The 22,040-nt window shown below is 44.8% G+C and overlaps 1 protein-coding gene across 1 annotated transcript in view; it reads right to left on the reverse strand.

Moving 5' to 3' along the window:
- Positions 1-2,139: 2,139 nt before the first annotated feature.
- The window catches only part of RHOJ (ras homolog family member J), a 76,695-nt gene continuing 56,794 nt past the window's right edge, over positions 2,140-22,040 (reverse strand). Inside the window, exons 3-5 of the mRNA XM_073349899.1 lie at positions 16,575-16,739; positions 13,646-13,741; positions 2,140-11,889 (exon numbers count right to left, since the gene is read on the reverse strand). Of these exons, the coding sequence (XP_073206000.1) occupies positions 11,743-11,889; positions 13,646-13,741; positions 16,575-16,739 (408 nt within the window). The 3' untranslated portion in view covers positions 2,140-11,742. The remainder of the gene's footprint in view (positions 11,890-13,645; positions 13,742-16,574; positions 16,740-22,040) is intronic.

Genomic DNA, 22,040 nt, shown 5'->3' on the forward strand with positions numbered 1-22,040 from the left:
AAGTGAATCAATGAGGAGGTTACAAGTAGCCAAAGCTGCGACCTGGCCAACCAAGTACAAAAGTAAAGGTGGAAGCCTGCATAATAATACACCATAGGCTGATGTGAAACAAATGTGATGCCAGCCAGTCCAGTTTCAGCTTCTGAAAAATATGCCACTTGAAAAATATTGTTACGATGATGACTTTTGCCATGGTCCTCAACAGGGCTTAGATCCCAAAGCTCAAAGCATTGCCTCAACTGCTTGAACTAAAGAACTAAGGCCCAGATCCTGAAAAGAAGGAGTCTAACTCCCATTGAAATCACCAGAAGTAGCTGCCTAAATACCTTTAGGGATCTGGGTCTAAGTCCCGTGGGGCATGTCTACACTGCAATTAGACACCCACAGCTTGCTCATGCCTGCTGACTCGGGCTCACAGGGCTCAGGCTGAGGGTCTGTTTAACTGAAGTGTAGACTTCTGGGCTTGGGCTGCAGCCTGAGGTCTGGGACCCTCCCACCTCACAGGGTCCTAGAGCCCAGGCACCAGCTCGAGGCAGGAAGTCTACACTGCAATTAAACAGTCCCTTAGCCCAATCACGAGTCAGCTGGCATGGGCCAGCTACAGGTGTCTAATTGCAGTGTAGACATAGTCTTAGGTAATCCTTTGGAGACCAGGTGCAGGGGGCGACATGTAACACACACTGAACAGTGGGTTACATTAAGTTATGGATAATCATGCTTCACATGCCTGACAATTTCATCAGTGAAGACTCTATGGGTCCAGTCCTGCAGACATAACCCAGATAAAACAATCAAACCAACAGCCCATCAAATTTCAGTGAGATCTTTCACTGGGCAAGAACGGTTGCCTTGGGTCTTAGCTGACTGCTAAGGCAAAGGCTGGTGCTCAGTTTCCTTCCACTCTTCTGTTCATGCAGCACTGAGAATAACAGAGGAAACTACATGCAGTAAGTAAGAAAGTAAGCCTTGCTTTAAAAACAAAACAAAAGAGATGTCCTCGCTGCCCAGAGGACAGGGGTCAAGATTACAACTAGTCAAAAAATGATCATTGAATTTTTTTTTTGTTGAAAAACAATTATTTGGCTTTTTGACTGGATCTTTTTGTACAATTTTCCTTTTGGTCAAAATTTTCTGGGTTCTGATGAAAAACCAGAAACCAAAAGGTTTTCCTTAAAATAATTTCTATTTTTGGATTTTTAAAAAAATCAGTTTTTGGTTTATGAAAACCAAAATATTTTACCAAAAACTGATTTTTTTAAACCAAAATGGTTTTAGAAAGCTGAAAATTGTTTGCAAGATTTTTATTTAAAAATGAAAAATAATTGTCATGTTAAAAGCAACTCTAGTAAAGATGCACATCTACTTAAGAAACTGCTTTTAAATTCTGGACATGCACGTAGGTCAGGAACAGCTTGCTGGGTACATAAGCAAAACTGACTAACTTAAAATAGTTGCAGCTATGATGGGGGAAATCAGGGTACATCTATACAGTAAATAATCTTCTGCAGAGTGTCTCTAAATGTTATATGGTGAGCTGTATAAAAATACCTCATTACAAGGTCACTGGAGTATCCTTGGCTCAAATTCAGCCCTAGTGTGATTAGAACTGAGGATGGAATTGGCTCAACCTGTCTATCTGCTCAAAGATTTGACAGCCTTAATAAAGAAGACAGAAAATAGGGGAAATTTGAAGAGATGTTTTCAAATGCACTCAGCATTGGCCTAATTCAGCTTCTATTGAAGTTTTCCCTTGAGGTCACTAGGAGCAGAGTTAGGCCAATAAGTAAGGCTGCGTGTCTGTCACGGAGGTCACAGAAATCATTGATTCCGTGACTTTCTGTGACCTCCGTGACTTCTGTGGTTCCAAGCCAATGGGAGCTGAGGAGCTGGTGCTTTTGGTAGGAGCAGCGCACGGAGCCCCCCAGGCTTTCCCTTGCCCTAGGAGTTGCAGGCACACTCTAAGCCAGGTAGGGAGCCTGCGAGCCCTGCCAAACCCACCCTCCAGCACCAGTGGGGGTCCTGGGCCACCCTCCAGCACCAGCAGGGGTCCCAAGTCACCCCCCCAGCACCTGTGACACCCCCAGACCGCCCCCCCTCCCCAAGCACCTGCGTCCCAAGTTTTAGTTAGAGGTATATAGTAAAAGTCATGGACAGGTCATGGTTACTGACCTGTCCATGACTTCTACTAAAAATACCCGTGACTAAAACGTAGCCTTACCAATAAGAAGCACTTTTGAAAATCCCATGCTAGACTCTTTAGTTAGAGGATTCAGATGGAGATTGCTATACAGACCCCTCCTACCATACACAGACTGTTGTGCAAAGTGATTCTTTCAAGGGGCAGTAATTACTAGCAACATTTTATAATATTAAAACAGAACTTCAAAACTCAAGTGGCCTTGTCCTGATTTATGCCCAGTCATATAATGTTTGCATGGCTTGGAATATAAAAACTAGATTTTGATTAGATTTGTTAGTTCTTTTTCTGTTTCTAGTAAGTTTCATGCTGTGGTTCCTATCACTACTGTGTTTGGGATCGCAGTAGTAGCCTGGAAAGTTTACCTTTGCACCCATGATTCAGAAAGTTTTCACTGACATTAAAAACAAATATTGAAAGCATTTCTATCAATAGCAGCTATTGGATTCTCCCTAACCTTTTAAAAACTTAATTTTGGGGGCCCAAATTTACTGGTTGTTGTCTTTGCAATGTGACTTTACAATTCTGCTCCAGAAAATTATAATGATATCTTTGCCTAAAATAGATATCACACTTTCACTGCATTCGTTACCTAACTGACTTTTCTATTCATTTTGACTATGCATAAAAATTTCCATGCATATTTCATTTCATTATTTTCTGTGATAAGAATGGAGGTTGTAAACCAGCAACACGGAAATCAATGGAAGTCTTCCACTGAAGTCAGTGGATCCTCATTCCCTCTAGAAAAACAATTTGCTTTTGTTACAGATTCTTTTCTTCATTTTTACACAGTACAAATACATCTAGAAACGGTCTTTGATCTCAATTGTTTTGAGCTCGCTTCCTGGTAGAAGAGATGCTGCTCCACTCCAGCTCATGCTATGAAGCTAGAAAGAGTTCAGTCGTTTACAGCTGTAGGAAGCAGATGAAACATGACAGAAATCCCCTGGGACAGGGCAAAATTTTACAAAGGCTAAAGCACGTGCAGCTAGGCACATGTAATCTACTGTTTTATGACAGGTTTCAGAGTAACAGCCGTGTTAGTCTGTATTCGCAAAAAGAAAAGGAGGAGGTGCCACAAGTCCTCCTTTTCTTTCTACTGTTTTATGTAACATGTAGCCGCTGTGTTGCTGAGAGTGCACGCTGCATTGCTTTCATGCTGCAGTGCAAATGTGCTTTCAGACCAACCTGGTTTACCCTGAAAAGAATCAGCAACAATTCAGTTTAGTTTTCAGCTGGTAAGTTCTAATACTATGAACAAGGAGCCATCTGTTCCCTCTTTGTAGTAAAAAGGCTAAGAGCTACACCAGTATTACACAAAGCTGAGCTATGCTAATTAATGGGTATCATCCCACCCAACTAGGAGAGAGTTTGCAGGCAGCAGCAGCCAGCAAGACTATAGAGAGCCAATGAAGAGCTTTTCCTGCAACGAGGGCATGTGGATTATGGAAATGGCAGCACCCTTTTCTAAGAACTTGACCACACTGAGGATTTGCCCCAGCTACTGCCATTGGTGTTCACACAGTGTAGCTACACGAGCAACAGCCGGTCCTCTAAAAGTGAACTACTAGACACCCCAATTTGCACCAGTGTCATTGAACCTGGTTTCAAGCAGGTCTTAAGCTGCTCCAGTGCACATGGTGGTTATAGCCTATGTTAGGGGTGTGCATTGAAACAACTACACTGCTGGCTGCCACCAGTGGTTGAAATCTCCAGTGTAGACAAGGGCTGAGAATTTCAACATTGGCTAGTGACTATGGGTGCTTCAATTTCTGGGGGTCCAACTTGAGAGATCTGGGAGGAGCCTGATTTTCAGGGTGGGGTGTTCAGCACTTTCTGAGCATTGGGCCCTTTAAGGTACCCAGAGTTTGAAGCATCCGCACTTAGGAGTCACTTTGAAAATCTCGGCCAAAATGAAATCGACACTGCTAGCCATGTGAGATGAAGTACAGACGCACCCCACAGACGAGCAGATAAGTCCCTGAATACTGAAACATCCACTGTATAGGTCTGGTTCAATGCAATGATGTGGAATTTTGCTCACTGCAAATGAAAGCTGCTCAGAGCAACGTGAAGATGTACGTTTCTGGAGTAATTTGCTTTGTTTTTTCTGGGTAGCATGCAAAGGGTTTGGCTTTGCCCTGCCTCTCCTCCACATTTCTTTAGCCCACCCCTCTTTCCTGGAGTTTGCGGATGTTTTGTGGGACCATTTTGGGTGCTGTAGGTTGATTGAGTACAGTGCCAAGTGGGCTTCTGGATAGGATTTGCGGGAAGGGCTTATTGGCAGTTGATATTTTTTTGTCACACAAGCCGCCAGAGTATATGGCCCAAGGTGATTCACTGATTAGCTAGAAGGGGTTTAATTAAAAGGTCTATGCTACACGAGGACCGTCAACTAAGGGCCAGATCCTGCCACCCTCACTGACATGGAGCAATACCTTACTACACAAGCAGGGCATGGGTCTCCTTGAAAAGTGAGGCTCTACTCAGTGTGAGTAAAGGTGTAAAATCTGGCCCTTTAGGAATGGAATGTAGGAATAAATCTGAGCCTTGCCTAGAGCTTAGTGTTGATTAGAATGCAATATAAAGTAGCAAGACCCAGAGTCACATGTCGTACTGATAGTTTTGTTACTTAATGAAATTAAATGACACTTAAAAAAGAAAGACAGAGACATTTCGATGAGAGACACTGATCAAGCAAACTTCTTTGGTGTTGAGGCATGTCTTTCAGGCACCTGATCCTGCTCTTGTTGAACTCAGTGGGAGTTTGGCCACTAACACCAGTGGGAGGAGGCATGGGCCCTAGGGCTTCCTTTCTTAGCTATGTTAATCTTTAGCATCTAATTCCCAGATTATTAACAATGCAGGCTTTCAGGGTCAAATCCAAAACCCACTGAAGTCAATGGAAAGACTCCCATCGACGTCACTTAGCACCGGATTGGGCCCTTCTTGAGAAAAATATTTTGTTTCTTGATCTGATATAACAGCTTGTTCTTTACAAGTTGCATGGTAGCTGTGGCGGTAGATATTTAAAAGGCAGAGCAATGAGAGGTGTGCACACTCACTAGGGCTAGGACCTACAGGGCAAAAGGGAGAGAGACATAGTGGCTCTGTGGAACCTGCTACTGCCCATGCACTACAAGGGGTGGTATGGCACAAAAGATTAAGGGTGCTTCTTACACCCCCTTACTCCATTGCACCAGCGTGCAGGGCCAGCCACAATCTGACCCACACTAATTCAGTAGCATCCTCTCCTACATGACATGACAGGAGAACAGGCAACATGGGCAATCTTGTTAAAATAGATCACAGAAATATCACTAAACATATTGTATATGTTGTTGAATTTAGGGCCTGATTGGAAGCCCCTTGAAGTCAACTGAAAGGAGCCTATCAGCATCAGTGGCTTTTGGATTAGGCCTTTAAATATACATGTGTAAACATTTTTCTTGTAGCTCCTCATTAGATACCCCCTTGGCACCTTTAGGCTGAGAGATCCAAAGTTGACTAAGGGAGCTGAATGCCCAATTCAGACAGTTCTGAAAATCTCAGCTTGTTTTCCAGTCCAGGCTGCGTGCCCCAGGCTTTGCATTCAGTTTTATGGACTTAAGAATGGTTAGATGTTAAGAGTGCCAAGCTTAACAAAGTTTGTCGCTGGTGGCAGCTTGGTTCAGAATTGCTCCAGTAAAAATCATAATTAAGACAAAAGCCTTCTTCCAAATTAACTAGAAAAGCTCTTGAATTTTATTAGGCTGAAGAATTTTCTCACCCCTGAAGAAATTTCTCATGCAAGACAGACTAGCCCTCCTATCCGCCGGAATATATTTTGTTTAAGTACTAAGTGCCCTATCCTACATTACATATATATACATAACTGAGGTTGACGTCTATGGAAGTCCTGTAAGCATTAGGATTGTTTGATCAGACCCAGTGTGACAACAGAGCATCCATTTATTGGCAGGCACCGTCAAAGAGCTCACCACGAAAATTTTTGTTGGGACCCTATTTACATTTTAGTTATTAATTAAACCAACTCTTGATAGAATATGTAGGTTTAAAAAAAAAGCCCAGGCTAGGATTTAGCACATTCCTTTTAAGATCTGAAAGCATTTGAAAAGATAATAGGCTATTAACAAAAGTAGGTCAGCCAGAAACGGCTTTGACATCAATTGAGATAAACTATGATCATTGTCAAATGATTTCTTGGAGTAGTTTTTACTTTTTACTTACTCTAATAAGCTTTAGAATAACATTATGAATTCAGGGCCTGATTTCCAGGGGGCGCTGCAGGTGCTTGGCACCATAACATCAGGTTGCTGGTCTACAGCTTTTCGGTAGGGCAAATGTTTATTGTTTCTGTTGTTTCTAATGGTGCTTGAAAAATAAGCTGATGTTTCTATTCATTTCCGTGTTTCTACTTTAGAACCATCAGTGGTGTCACAACAACTCAGGGAATAGTCTTTGCTCATCCGTTCATAGTCCATCTGCTGGCGCTGTAGCAGAAAAGCACAAGGTACTGTAGGCCAGTTTTCAAAGGTCATTCTTAACTCTGCCCACAATATTTAGAAAGGGCAACGGCTTGTGCCTCTGCAACTCACGTTCACCCATGCAAGTGGAGCTCCTTCCCTCAAAAATACATAGTGAGTTTTACAGCTGGGAAGTTACCCGGCATAGAAACGTGCACTCACAAATACAGTCGGTGGGGAGAGGGGGCAATTAAAGAGGCCTTTTGAAAATTTGGCCTTGTAGGGCCTACATAAACTCTGGCTATATTTAAAAATTTCTTTTTGAGGGCAGGGAATTAAAAAATTCGTAGAATCCAGAGGCCATTTCTAAGTGGATTGTTACCCTTTGAGGGTAGGTAAAATTTTGGTCATAAGCAGCTTGAAAGCATCTCTTTAATTCACAGTTTTATCACCTGGCAAAATTGATTTTCTTCACTTTATAAGTGCAAAAAAAGTCTTGCCTTGCATTAATTAAAATATTTTTTTCATGAAGAATAATATTCCTCCATCTACTTCCTCTACTATGCAATGATTTGTACAGAGGTCTGTAGTTTTTAATATATGAGGATATTAGCATTTTAGCATCTATTATCACAGTATTTAGTTTCCCAAAATTACTGCAGTTATATTGATGATATAATTGGTAATTTAATTTCTGATTTAACATGCCTATCATATGTCATACCATCATTATTAACAGGCATCATTGATATTAAACAGCAGCAAACCCCACCATGAAATTATTTGTGGTTTCCTCGGAGGCATGATGGGAATGATATATTGCACTCTTCCAATGTACTCATTATTTTATGATAAGCTCAGTTGTCAATCTAGAGTTTTAGTTCAATTTAGAGGAGCTGTAACATTATCTGGCAGATCCAACCTTAGGGCATGTATTGCAGTACAGGTGAAAGAGACTTGGCCCCCATTTTTCCCTTACCCATAGACTCATAAGTATGTGTATACTGTATATCAACTCAATTCCTGGGGAACGGAATAAGCATGCCATCTTCCATTGAAATCAGTGGCAAACCTCAGTGGGGTCAGATTGAGCTCTAAACCCTTGATACGAAGTCCTTTGAAATAAATTGATGGGGGAGGGGGCTTTTGTTCATTTCATGGGCATTTGGGTCAGGCCCTAAGTCAATAAAATATTCCCCAAACATTTCTATATCCAGTCTGCTCCTAGCTTTCCTGCTGCACCTCTGATACGTGGGAGTCCAGTGAACCCACTGCCAGACATGCCACCCGCAGCCCAGCTGCACTAGGAAATTAACACATTCACCTAACCGAGACGCAAACCGCAACTCTTTTCGTACGGAAGAAAATGGCATCGTCTCCGGGCTTGCTTCCTGGTCTGAGCTATGTTTCCCAAACTTTCTGTCAACATATTCTAGGACAACCCCTTTGACAGGATGAAACAGGAGCCAGCATGTTCACTAGGGATACTAGACAAATTAGAGGATCGGGGCAAAAGAAAGCTGATGAGGTTCAACAAGGACAAGTGCAGAGTCCTGCACTTATGATGAAAGAATCCCATGCACTGCTACAGACTAGGAACCGAGTGGCTAGGCAGCAGTTCTGCAGAAAAGGACCTAGCGGTTACAGTGGACGAGAAGCTGGATATGAGTCAACAGTGTGCCCTTGTTGCCAAGAAGGCCAATGACATTTTGGGCTATATAAGTAGGGGTATTGCCAGCAGAAGGAGGGACGTGATCGTTCCCCTCTATTCGACATTGGTGAGGCTTCATCTGGAGTACTGTGTCCAATTTTGGGCCCCACACTACAAGAAGGATGTGGAAAAATTGGAAAGCGTCCAGTGGAGGGCAACAAAAATTATTAGGGGACTGGAACACATGACTTATGAGGAGAGGCTGAGGGAACTGGGATTGTTTAGTCTGCAGAAGTGAAGAATGAGGGGGGATTTGATAGCTGCTTTCAACTACCTGAAAGGGGGTTCCAAAGAGGATGCCTCTAGACTGTTCTCAGTGGTAGCAGATGACATAACAAGGCACAATGGTCTCAAGTTGCAGTGGGAGAGATTTAGGTTGGATATTAGGAAAAACTTTTCACTAGGAGGGTGGTGAAGCACTGGAATGCGTTACCTAGGGAGGTGGTGGAATCTCCTTCCTTAAAGGTTTTTAAGGTCAGGCTTGACAAAGCCCTGGCTGGGATGATTTAGTTGGGGATTGGTCCTGCTTTGAGCAGGGGGTTGGACTAGATGACGACCTTAGGTCCCTTCCCACCCTGGTATTCTATGAATCTATGATATGTACCCCAGGTGTAAGGCACACACCAGATTTTCTTTAGCATCTCTGACTTACTGCAACTTCATTTTCAGTAATGTCCACGGACAGTGACACAATGTTTATCACAATTCAATTGTGCAATAATTAAGGTTAAGATTCTGTCGTCGGTATTTTTACTAAAAGTCAGGGACAGGCCATGGGCAATAAACAAAAATTCATGGAAGCCTGTGACCTGTCCCTGACTTTTACAAAAAATACCCTGCAGGGGCGGGATGGGAGACAACAATCAGTTCTGCTGGGGGCTGACCTCAGGTCTCTGCTCTGGCCCTGCTGCTGCTCCTGCGGCAGGGGCTGACAGCTGGAGCTTCAGCCCCAGTGGGGCTGACTCAACCCTGGCCATTGCTTCAGCCCTGGGGCTGCTGCTTTGGTGGCCCTGGGGCTGACTGCTGCTCCAGCCCTGCCCTGGAAGAAGTCCCGGAGGTCCTGGAAAGTCATGGTATCAGTGACCTCCGTGACAGAATCATATCCTTAGCAATAATATAGCAAAAGACACTTATTTACCAATTACCATGGCTAACCATCCCTTGTCTTGGAGATAATGGGTGACCTGTACTGATATAAATGTTTGGCTTCTGATCCTGCTCCTATTAGAGTCAATGGCAAAGCTTAAATTAGTGTCCGTAGGATTGTGGGCCCTTGAATTCTAAGTGAGTTGCATTTACTAAAACAGAAATTGCTTCATTTACCCTTAAGTTACAGCCAGTACATTCTAGCCATGCACTTTCCACTGATTTTAATGGGTGCCGTGCAGCTGGAATTCAGAACAAGGCTTTTACAATGCAATGACAACGATCTCATATCGGAAAACCTTCTATAAATATCTGTGTAGTAAAGGATACTGTCATCATCACTGAAGTCAGTGGGAGTTTTGTCTTTGATTTGCAATGAATGTGGGATTGAACCTTATATCTATGGTGTTGCTTACTTTGGGCCGAATACTACAGTCCTTACTCAAAATCCCACTGAAGTCAATGGGAGTTTTGCCTGAGTAAGGACTGTAGGATTGGTTCCCTAATCTCCCGTTAATGGCAGAGGCTTTCTAGCTGCCCCTCTATAGACACAAGCACTGTACAGTGCATCCAAAGAGGAGAATGCTAGCTGTTCCAAAAAAACGGTGGGTAAATTAATACTTGGGCTGGTACTTTGCTGGTGGGAGAGGGTGCAATTCCATACTAGGTCTGGAAACACTGACTCTTGCAGTTGCTTTTTTCAGGGAGTTCCTTTATAGGTCTAGAAACATGGATTTGCTGGCATTGTAATTGTATGCCCCGGAGAGGTACAATCAGAAATGAAATCCATAACAAGACAGCTACATGGGCATCTCCAAGGCACCTGTAGGCAGATGTAAGTAATAAGACACCCTCACAGTTCACCACCGAGTGTCTGTGGTATAACAGCATCTTGCTGTGATGCGCAAAACAACAGGCTCCCTGGAGAAGCCTTAGCAAAAAGGCACACAGCAAAGAGTGCTTATTGTCAGCTTTCATTCCCTTGAGGTTCAGGCTTCCTGTCTCCATATTACATGCTGCAGCACATCATCCTGCATATTGTCTGAAAGAAAGTTCCTGAGTAGTCTACCCACACTATACCTTAACTGCTATTTGCAATAATGAATATGGAAGACACAGACAAAGCAATGAATAGCAAATAGAGGACTACAGTAAATAGACATGTTTAAAAGTCCGCTCAAATGAATAGCTTTACACAAGATCATTTCTAAAAAACTATTTCAAATAATGCAACTGGATCATTATAAAGCACTTCAAATCCGTGTGACTTTGGCTAGTTTGTTTTTGTTTTCATCCGCTGGGTGAGATGTGGAAATGCACCCAATCTGTAGGTTAAATTTATAATACTCATGGCAATGCAACACCTCCCTGCTTTTTTCATGTCAGTCACAAGATTTTTTGGTGATCTGATCACTTTGTTTCTGCAAATTAACGCTACAGTTTTTCACTTCCACTGTTCTCCCTCATCCAGCTTCTGAAAACCTCCTGGCCCAGCCTGGACATATTCTGTATAAAATAGAGATATTTGTCATTTCTTGTAGTAAAAAGAACATTTCTTCAATCTGGAGGTAAATACTGATCCATTTTGATGGCTTGATGCTGTAACATGAGTTAAATGGCTGGGAATTGGAGTCATTATTGCTTTGCTTTCATGTCATTTTAAACAAACTAAAGTAGATCCTGAAATTAGTGAGTATCTTATAAAGAAAAGTAATTTGAAAGTATATCCTATAGATAACGTCTATGATTACATATTAAACTCCTAATGATTTCTCTGTGCTTTCAATCCATTCATATTCAATTCTTAAGTATTATAAATTTATACTTTTGATCAATTCCTGCTTAAGGCCACAAATGAAGTTTTTCTTGGTGGTTTTACAGTGTCTTTAAAGTTTTCAACACAGCACCCTAACCCTAACCCTAACCTGATTCAGAGTCAGCCATTAGCAGACATCCTGTTTTATACTGGCTCAGTGCATACGAGCATAGTGTGGGAACAGGCTGCCTACAGCTCTATAGGGTTAGGAAAGCAAATAGACATTAGCTGGCTAACATGTTACAGCCTGAGGTTTCACAAAATTGAGGAATCCGATATGGTTTAATTGGACCCCTTTCTGGTCATGTTCCCCATTTCAGTCTGTGTGTGACGCTCATTGCCATTCTAACCTGGGGGGTTTAGTTGAACAATAGCACTGTCCTGCTTTGCTTTTCAAGTGACTTCATACAACTGTACAGCAGCTGTGGCATGTCACGCAGCGTTTCTTCTTTTTCTTAGGGTGAAAAATGGTGAGGATTGCTTCATCGAAGACTGTTTTAAGGCCTTTCTGTGTCAGGGCTGAACATTCCAAATAACACTGCGCTCCAATCTGAAACAGGAGAGAAAGAGAGAGAGGGGTATCATAAATACACAGTTTGGAGAAGAAGACAATAGGACATGTTTGTGACCTACAGATCCTGTTGTCCTCACGTGCACATAACTCCCTGATATGGAGTGAGCCATGCCTTTAAAATGGATTAAAGTCCTAGCTCTACCTTGGGCCTGGCTTTCTCTCTGATCATGGGACTACCACAAGGCCTTGTGGGACAGGAATTGAGAATAGATGCCAGGGCACTGTCTCAGTACAGAAGGAGAAGTGGAGGGAGCAACAGTTTGCCGGTGGGGCTGGCCAGGAAGAGGAAGCGCCATGTATGCCGGCTGAGATTTTGTAGGAACTCTTTCACTGCATAGGGGTTCCTCTGAACAGAAGAAGCTGGATCTCCTGGGTTTCCAGGAGGCATTGCATGGATCTCAGAGTTTCCAGGAGGCATTGGCTCGGGTGCTCCCTGGCAGTGTGGTTGAGTCACTTAACATAACTATCCTTAGCTCCCCTTCCATGCTCTTGGCCTACCCTATCAAACTCCACAGAGATGAAGCCATTGCAGAGGCGCGTCTACAGGCTCAGGGTGATTGACAGGGGCATGCCACTGAGTCAAAAATATCCTCCCGTTCTGTGGGCACTTGCACACATGCAGAGTGGACCTTGAGCCTGCCCATGGAAATGAATTTGGATAAATGCAATTCCTCCTGCTTTTAAGCTCTGCTTGGCCTTTTAGAACCCTCTGACTAAATATCAGCATAACCAATATGTGCAGTGACTAGTTGGAACGTGCTCGTGTCTGAATGCAGATGTTGCTGGCATTGACGTACGTACGTATTTCATGTTCATTTCTCCATCCCTTCTCCTTACCCAGAGCAATTATACATTATGAACTGAAAAGAAGATCCCATAAAATAGAGGGCTATGGGCCTGAGTCTCATTTACAGTAAGGCCCCTGTACGTAGCTGTGTAAAGTGGCCTCAAGTGTCTAAATGAGAATCAGGCCGGATGTGTTTGTATGGGAGTGACTAAGAGTAGAATTTGTCCCATCATGATTAGCCCATGTAGCACCAGAGAGAATACATCTGAGCTTGTTATTTTAGACGAGCTTTTGTATCCATCTCCTATATATGAGTCTTAGCTAAAAAGCTGGATCCAAACACACTGAAACTTTGGGAGAGCTCCAGTCCAGATGAGAACTTTCCAGCTCATTCCCATCTCTGCAGCCTAAATGCAGCTTCTGTAGGTTACGATTCATTTTTTTTTTCCAGTGACTAATGTTACTCTGCCAAACACAGATGTAACATTTTCTCCCAGGAGAATCATAGAATGTCTTTATAGGTTAATATAAATGAATAACATCCACAATGTACAGTTTGTTTTAACAGGATGTGTAAAACAACCTGTTATGTATCCATTTTGTTACGACCAAATATGGTGAAATGTTGCAGTGGCTGATCCTAAATCAAACCTAAAAACATTAGATGTTTCATTACATTCAGATGTCTCATGTATGGAGTATGCTTGTTATATACCAGAGATTTATTAGTGGGATTGCAGAACAATCAAGGTAAGACTAGAGACAGGCTTAAAGGTGCAAAATCCAGTGTGTTTGGAGTGGAAGTTTTAGTTTGGGCCCAAGTTAGTGAAAATGGAGGAAAAAATTAAAGCATTGGATTTGAGTGAAATATACAGAAACTAAAGTTATGGCCAAACTATCCTGCAGCCTGGGTCCTAACAATAGAGTCATGCAAAACAACGATACCTCTTTAGCCAGCTTCACTCCATGTTCGTAAGTGAGGGGTTTCTCCTTCATATAAAGTAGTCGAGCCAAAGTTTTGGGATCATCACGAAGATCAATCTAGCAGTAAAACACACACACACAGTGATAAATACAACATTCCTGTGGATGCGTTGTCTCCACAGCCCCATGCTAGAATGAATATTTCAAGGACACTCCCATTTATCCCCTATTAGAGAGACCTTTTTTTTTAAAAAAAAGTGGTTCATAATGTATTTCTCTCTCTCTCACTGTGTGTGTGTACATGCATGTGGCCTCAATGTCTCCATTCTAGTTTCTGGTCAAAGCAGAAAAGAGAGAAAACAAGATATTGTGTAAGAGTCTTATGGGATTAATTCTATCCATTAGAGCTGTTTGGGAATTTTCCATCAATGTTTTTGGATGGAAAATGCAATTTCTGCAAAACTGAAATTTTCCTGAGGAAAATGTTGATTTTGCAGATTTTGTTTTGATTCTCCGTTAAAATTAAGTATTTAGTTCTGGGTCAGTTTGCCCCAAGTGAAACATTTTGGTTTGTTGAACTGAAACAAAACATTTAATTGTGGGTCACTTTTATATTAATCTCTGACTGCCTCAACTGCAGTTGTTGTTTTTTTTTAAAGAGAATATGAGTTTTTACGCCATAGTACAGATGGACTAAGTAGCATACTGATTGTCCAGTGAAATGCTATTCTGCAAAACTGCCTCCAAAAGATCTTGGTATAAAGGATTGAACGTATTTCTAACTCACCATTATTTGCAACACCCTTTTAGAAGTTTGAAAAATGTTTTCCTCATTTGGCAAACCTTGATGATTTAACTGGGAATTGGTCCTGCTTCGAGCAGGGGGTTGGACTAGATGACCTTCTGGGGTCCCTTCCAACCCTGATATTCTATGATTCTATGATTCTATGATTTTTCTCCAAATATTTTTATAGGCTATACAAAATTTTTATATTTTTATACACCTTCAGTTCCCACCAAAGGGTGTTCAGTGCTTCTCAGGAGATGCTTGGTACCTTGCAGGATTAGACCCTCCACAAAGAGTGTGTGTGTGTGAGAGCTAGCTGTTGCTGCAGAACTGGCCTAGCTGAATCTCATAAATGTTTTGGCTACAGAGTGATTGATTTTAAAAACACAGCTCTGCAGAATGTATCCACCTTAATGTGACCATTTGACAGTAGGTCAGAGCTTATGCTTACGCCATTTAGCAGGAGGGACCCTCTGAGTTGGGGATGTCCGATGGAGGAAGGTTACGACAACCAAAAATACAGGTCTGAACTGGTGGTAATGTGCCTACTACTCTGCTCCGCAGCTTGAGAGTGAATAACAATAATAATTGTTCTGGGTTGGTTCAGTCTCTTTCTCCCAAGAAGAGGAGATCCTTCCTTTGGGAGAGATGTTAAACCTCATGCTTCAGGGCCTAAGTCTATCTCCAACTAGTAGGGATCAGGTGTGGTGTCTATCTCCACAGGTGTCTATCTCCAACTATTAGGGACTGAATGTGGTGGGTAGATTATCCCACATCTGTGTCATGGCCCACAGGGCTCAAACCCAGAGCCACAGGATTCACAGGAGCAGCCATGCTTCAACCCTCCTCTTGGTAGCCTGCTGACAGTTGCTTACCCAGGACCCATGAGGCCCAGCCCCAGTTTGAGGATCCTCCTCTGAGGTCCTATTGGTGGAGCCACAGAGCAGCCGATTGGCCTGCTGACCCTACTTAAGCCAGCAACAGGAACAGGAAGCTGTCTGAACAACTGGGATCCAGCCTGCTCTGGACTGTGTGCTTCCTGCTCCTGTGGGTTGGCTTCCTGGCATCCTGACCTGGCTTAGCTCCTGACCTCTGACTTGTGGTTCTGATCTCTGGTTTGTCTCCTGCCTCTGACACCCTGGTATCCTGACCCAGCTGACTCTTGGCTCCTGACTGAGGACTCTGGCTCTGATCACTAGGTCTGGCTGCCCATGACCTGGCTTTGCCAGTCTGCTTACTCTGTAGTTCTTACACCTTCCTCTGAAACAACTGGTGCTGGCCACTGTCAGAGACATGATACTGGACTGGATGGATCATGGGTCTTATGAACTCTGACAATCCCTAGGTAAACACTGGGGGAAGAAAGTGCTCTCAGCAGGGTTGGCTGGTCTTGAGGGAGCTGTGTTGGCTCTAAAGAGTTTGTTAATCCTCGTTGGCTCAAGGAAGGCTATTCAGGGGGTGAACTTTGGGGGATGTAATATGGGAATGGCTCCCCCACTCCAGAAAAATATAATGAATTTAAAGCTCCGTTAAAATCACAGTGATATTGAGAAGCCCCTAACACAGAATATGGGTACACTGGAGTGTAATTTCCTGCATGGGTAGACATAGGAGTGGTGGCTCTGATCAAGCTAGTACATGGGAAATAGAAGTGCAGCCGAGGCAGTGTGAGTAGTGAGGCGAACTTGCCAGCCTAAGTATGTATCTAGGGGTTCAGATGGGATTGTATTTGAGTTGCTAGCCCATACTGCTGCTTGCGCTGCTATTTTTAATGTGTTGGCTCGATCGGAGCTTGTCTGGGTATGTCTTCTTGACCTGGGAATTATACCTCCTGCTCCAGTGTAGACATACCCACAGAGTGACCATTCAGAGGGTTGGGCAACTAGATGCATTATGCTTGCATGGGGCTTGGGGAAGCCTGCTTGTTTCAGCTCATGTGAGTTTCAGCCCCTGAGTTTTGCTCTGAGTTGTAAGTTTGGTATCCGGTCTGCCAGAATGGAAGCAGGTGTGTGCAGAACAGCAGAGTTTTCAGGGGACCCCGGGAATGCAGTCAAACCTCAATCCGGGTAAGTTCCAGCTGGCTTTGAGGTTTCACAAGGCCCGCCTGGCTGTAGAGTTCCAGACCCCTTGTGCTGGCCAATAGGCTTCCCAGTTAGTAGCTACCTGTGTTCCTATGAGCACATAAGGCACATGCGGCATGCTGACTTTCAGTTCAGGCACCCACTCTTCCTGGACATTGTGGTAAGAGGCAGGGTTCACCACAGAAAAACAGATCAAGAACACATCCGTGTTGGGATAGGAGAGGGGTCTCAGCTGATTGTAGTCCTCCTGTCAGAGAGCAAAGGCAGGTGTTAGCAATGGGTCACACAGGCTGCGAAACCACACATCTGCAAGCACTTTATGAGTTGCCCAACATTGTCACTGAATGTCAGTAAGTGCTGATAAATTCCAGGGGGTAGAATGACCACTGCAAAGGGGCGGCAGAGGTATCCCACAGCTGGGTCAGTCTCTGAACCCCCTTTTACCTGGGCTTTGCGCAGACAGGTAGCAGGGTGGGTATTCTGTTTTCATAGTGACTCCAGTGTACAAGGGAGATAAGATGAACAGGGGCTGCCTGTAATGCCATTGAACACTAAAAGAAAAAATACCTTGGGGTAAAAACAGATCTTTAGGTTGTGCATATTGGCCTCAGCCTTCAATATACCATAATCCCACGAATTATTATTTGACTGCCATTGTCCTTGGCGCCAGATAACATCTCTAGTCTAGAGGACATTCACGCCATGCGTTTTACAGTAGGTGTTATGTGCAGGGTGTATAAAACCTCATAAATGCTACAGACATCACCATACACAACAAAAATGGACCTTTGGGCTGTTCAGTTACATCACGCTATCTCCAGTGCCACATCAATCAGAATGTCCTGGAAATGTAGCGGCAGCTTGGATCCAGTTTGTGACTCAAGGTGGTCTGAGATTTCCACGGGCCCCTGTCTTGTGAGAAGAGATGTCACCTTGCCCCCCAGGTTGTGCAGAGAGCAGTGTTCAGTTACCTCAAAGCACAAACATTCCATGTAGTTAGCTGATTTGATAACAGGGAAGCTTGTTAGAAGGACAAATTTGGGTCCCTTCCCAGTCTCGAGAGTTGGATTTTGCAATCCATGCGAAGTAGATCAATGGATCTGGAGTAACAGCATATGGAACCTCACAGGCCCATTCTTGGACAAGTGAAATTCATATCGGAGATGCTGGGTGGAAGCTAGCATTTCCTAATTTTCCTGCAAGTGGTTCAAAAATTACTTGTAAAGTTACCTGTTTCCCTCACCAAATGTATAAAAACACGGCATGGGAACAAATGATCTCACCCTATGGCAGGGCTGGATTAAGGCACAGGCAATATCAGCCTGTGCCTAGGGCCCCAGCACCTGGAGTCATGTGATTATATCAGAATTTGAGTCATGTAAGTTCTCATGGTTGTGAAGAAAAGCTTGAAAATATGAATTGAATGTAACTGAGGCCGAGATATCTGCCTGGGGGCTTGGCTGTACGTACAACGCTGCAGCTGCACAGCTTCAGTGCTTAGTGAAGACACTACCTGCACCGACAGGAGAGTTTCTCCCGTCCGTGTAGTTAATCCACCTCCCTGAGAGGCGGTAGCTGTGTCCATGGGAGAAGCCCTCCTGTCGACACAGCATTGTCTAGGGAGGGGTTAGGTTGGTTATAACTGCTTAGTTGCTATTGTAGACTAAGCCTTAGTCTGCAGACAGCCTGAAGGAATAGCTCTGAGAGGTGTGAACTGCCCCATGCACCTTGTACCACCCAGACTGAGGGCTCTGCATGGGGCAGGACTGGAGAAGGAGAATGCAGAGGGGTCTGGTTGACCAAGATATCTCAGCTGCTGCAGTAAGTACTGGGACCCTCCCCGCCCCTTGCAAATACTGCCACTCCTGTCTCTCTGGGTTGGAGAGGGTATCCCTGTTGCTCCCAAGGAGAGGGGGTCCCAGCTGCCATTCTTTGGGTGGTGGAGGCAAAAGGGTCCCATGCTGCTGCCCCGTCTCTGGGGTGGGGTGGGGGGGAATCTGTCACTGCCACTCCAGTGGGGGCAGGGCTGCAGGGGGTGGGGAGGGGGCTCCCCAGGACATCATCTTGCCTTAATCCAGCCCTGCGCTCCTCCTCAGCCCATGTTGATTGCGTCAGCAAACACAAGGATTCATTACTAGGAGAGCTTGTCAGGCCGTGCTAGGAATTGAATTAACCACCGAGGCATCAACCATGACACTACAGTCAGCGTAGACAAAGACAAGGTGTGTTCACCATCCTGTCAGCTGGTCATGGCTAAACCCTGGCATCAGTAGCTTTTACCCCTGACTATCTGACGTAACATCATAAAGGATGGTCCCTGTCTATGTTGACTGGAAATCTCATGTTTCCTCCGCCCTGCACTTTTTCCATCAAAACTTCATTTTGACAATAATTTTCAGACCAGCTCGCGTCAGAGGGCGTTGTCACTCGTGAATCCTTGCGAGGCCTGACTCTGACTATTCACTCATGTTATTTATCCATGACTTCTCCTCCTGTGTGTGTGTATTATTGGGTGTGTGTGTACAGGAGGGTGTTAACTTGTTTCCCTTTCAAAGCCAGAGTAATGGGACTTTGTCAGCCAACCCCAAAGGCATGGAGGAAATCCGCTCCCTCCATTCTGGGCACTGGCTGTGGGGTTGCAATGCAGCCCTAGTGTGGATGGTGTTAGTCGGTGGGTGTAGTTAGTGGTGGCTGGCCCTCTGGATCACTGCTCAGGATTTTTGAGTCATTGGATTGGCATAGGTGGTGGCTCCAGCAGCTCCTGGCCTAGCTCATACCTGGCAACCCTCATCTGATGTGGTCTTCCCTGGCTCACAGGGAGTAGAGCCAGCTGTAGCACAGAAACCTCAGTGGAAATGTTCTGCTGCACCAGGACTGAAGCCTGGGCCATCTTTAATTAGCTGAAATATTTTCATTATTTATATCACAGGAGTGCCCAAACTGTGCAGGGTCATCCATTGCTCGGTGTGGTGCCGTGTGTCCCTCTGCACCTAGATTGTGAGGCTGTTCCAGGGGTTAGCTACACTGCCAACCCTTCATCTTAAAATGCGCAGGCTTAAGCTTTCCATGCTGGAGGCTTCCAGTTCAATCCCTGGTATCAGCCAAGATGGTGGCCATCACGTATGCACTGCACCAAGGCAAAGGAAAACAAAGTTTCTATCCTGAAAGATAAAGAGTGGGGTAATGGGCTGCCATGTTCTAGCAGGCTTGGCAGGACGCTGGCTGGCCCAAGTGCTGCTAGTACCCCTTCACCACTGGCTTTTTAAAAAAAGTATAACCAATCCCCAGCTGCTTCCCTACCTGGTATTATTAACTGACCAATATTTTGTAGGGGTCAAAGCAGATGTGGGTCTCGAGAAGGGATTGATTGGTGAGAAGGAAATGGCCTGTCTTATCAGCTCAGGGAGGACGTTCCGTGTCCAGGGATTAGCATGGAAGAAAATGCAAAGACACTTGTGGGAGAATCAGCTAAAGGAGGTCACACCACCGCTGGTGGAGCAGAGAGCATGATGTGACTGACCAGAGACACAGCAGGGATGGACGGACATATGCTTGAGGATGACAAGAAGCTTCCACTTGATACAGTGGAGGGCCGTTATCTGATTAATGGAACAATTAGGTAATCTTGGCAGCTGGGTTTTGTGTGGGATAATGTGAGTGTCAGACGCTTGGCCTCATGCCAACCCTATTACCTGGCATTTTAACCAGTGAAATCATATACATCCAGAACATTAAAGCTGATGACTTCTCCCAGGGTAAACACACTTATCCACAGTCACCATGGGCTGGTACTGGGAGCTGCTTGGCAATTGACTTTTTAAACACTTTTGGTTTATTTGTTCCAAAACAGATCTTTGGGATAACCACAAGATGGCACCAGATACTCTATGTATCTTTTTTTTATTTGGGACCTTGGAAATCAGTTGGCTAAATATATCTGTTTTAAAAATTCAAGACTTGCCTATTTAGAGGGGTTGAAACTTAGTGTGCTGTTAAAAATCACAGACTAAAAGCTATGAACATTCTGCATAACGGTGACAGGTCCTTTCAGCAGGTTCATTTAATTTGATTTTGCTTGTCACTTTGGAGCTTATGAGGACTGTTTGTTCTCATTTTGTGGTTGCAGCATGGGACATTATATAAGCAATAGGTCAGAAGAGAAAGGATATCTACAGCTTACACACAAGGATCTAGTCTCCTATCAATACATACTAGTAGCTCAGGATGACACTGACACATGGGAGTTATGCTTTCATATCAAGGGAACAGTAGATCTAGGGCTTCCATGTTATCCAACTCCCTGGGACCATAGGAATTGCCATACTAGATCAGATTTGTATTCTGAATCTGACAGGGCCCACTATCAGCTGCTCATGGGGCAGGTGGAAGAAAATCTGTTATGAACCATTGGGATCACCTGCCCATTGGCTAGCTTTAGATTGCTGCAGGAAGTCACTGAGGCCAAGAATTTTACAAGATTCAAAAAAGGGATTGGGCATTTAGCTGGATATGGGAAATATCCAGAGTTGTTGTTTTTAATAACAGATTTGGGAAGGGATATTAAAGCTTGTGTGTTGGGGCTTTCGCTGATCTCTAACTATTTGAGATCAGGATTAGACTTTTATGGGGTCTAGAATACCTCACAAGCATCTGGGGCTGGCCACTGTCAGAGGCAGGATCCTGGACTAGACAGATCTTGGGTCTGATCCAGTCTGGCAAGTCCTATGTTCCTGTGCTCCCAGCTGGCCATTGACTTTGTGCCCTAAAGCATGGGGCATATCAAAATGATTTTATCCCAGCTAAAGTAACAGTGGATGCACTCATTAGCCGTACACATAACTAGTACAGTTGTCCAGATCTTTTCCCCACACTGTGCCCTCCAAGGGGCAGCCCCATCCCTCACCCCCAGTGAGGCTACAGTGAGGGGCAGCAGTGGGGGAGGGGGGAGGCGCACACATGATGGCAGTCTCCCCCCCCAGCACCCACCACAGGGGAAGTGAGGGGGCTTCCTGAACCTGAGAGGGGCCCTAGGAGCACGTGCAGTGATAGTGGTGTGGGGTGAGTGTGCTGTGGGGGGGGGGGCAGGGGGAGATGGAGGGCCCCTCCCCCAGAGCTCTCTGCTGCTGGTGGGGAGAGGGCTGAGGGGAGTCCTCCTTTCTGGCCCCAGCCCTGGGGAAGCCTGCCTGCACCCCAAACTCATCCCCAGCCCTGCCCCACCCCGGAGCCTGCACCCCCAGCCAGAGCCCTCACCCCCCTGCACCCCAACCCTCTGCCCTAGCCCTGAGCCTCTTCAAACCCCTTATCCCCAGCCCCAGACAGAGCCCTCATCCCCCTGCACCCTAACCCTCTGCCCCAGCCTTGAGCCCCATCCTGCATCATGAACCCATCATCCCCACCCCACAGCCCTCACCCCACACTCCAAACCCCTCATCCCCAGCCCCACAGCCCTCACTCCTGCACCCCTCCCTCCGCAACCCCTCCCACCCCCAAACTCTGTCCCAGAGCCTGCACCCCCACCCCTTCCCACACACCCTTTCTTGCCCCCAAA

Source organism: Lepidochelys kempii, chromosome 6 (assembly GCF_965140265.1).
Source record: "Lepidochelys kempii isolate rLepKem1 chromosome 6, rLepKem1.hap2, whole genome shotgun sequence".
In the NCBI taxonomy this organism is placed as follows: Eukaryota; Metazoa; Chordata; order Testudines; family Cheloniidae; genus Lepidochelys; species Lepidochelys kempii.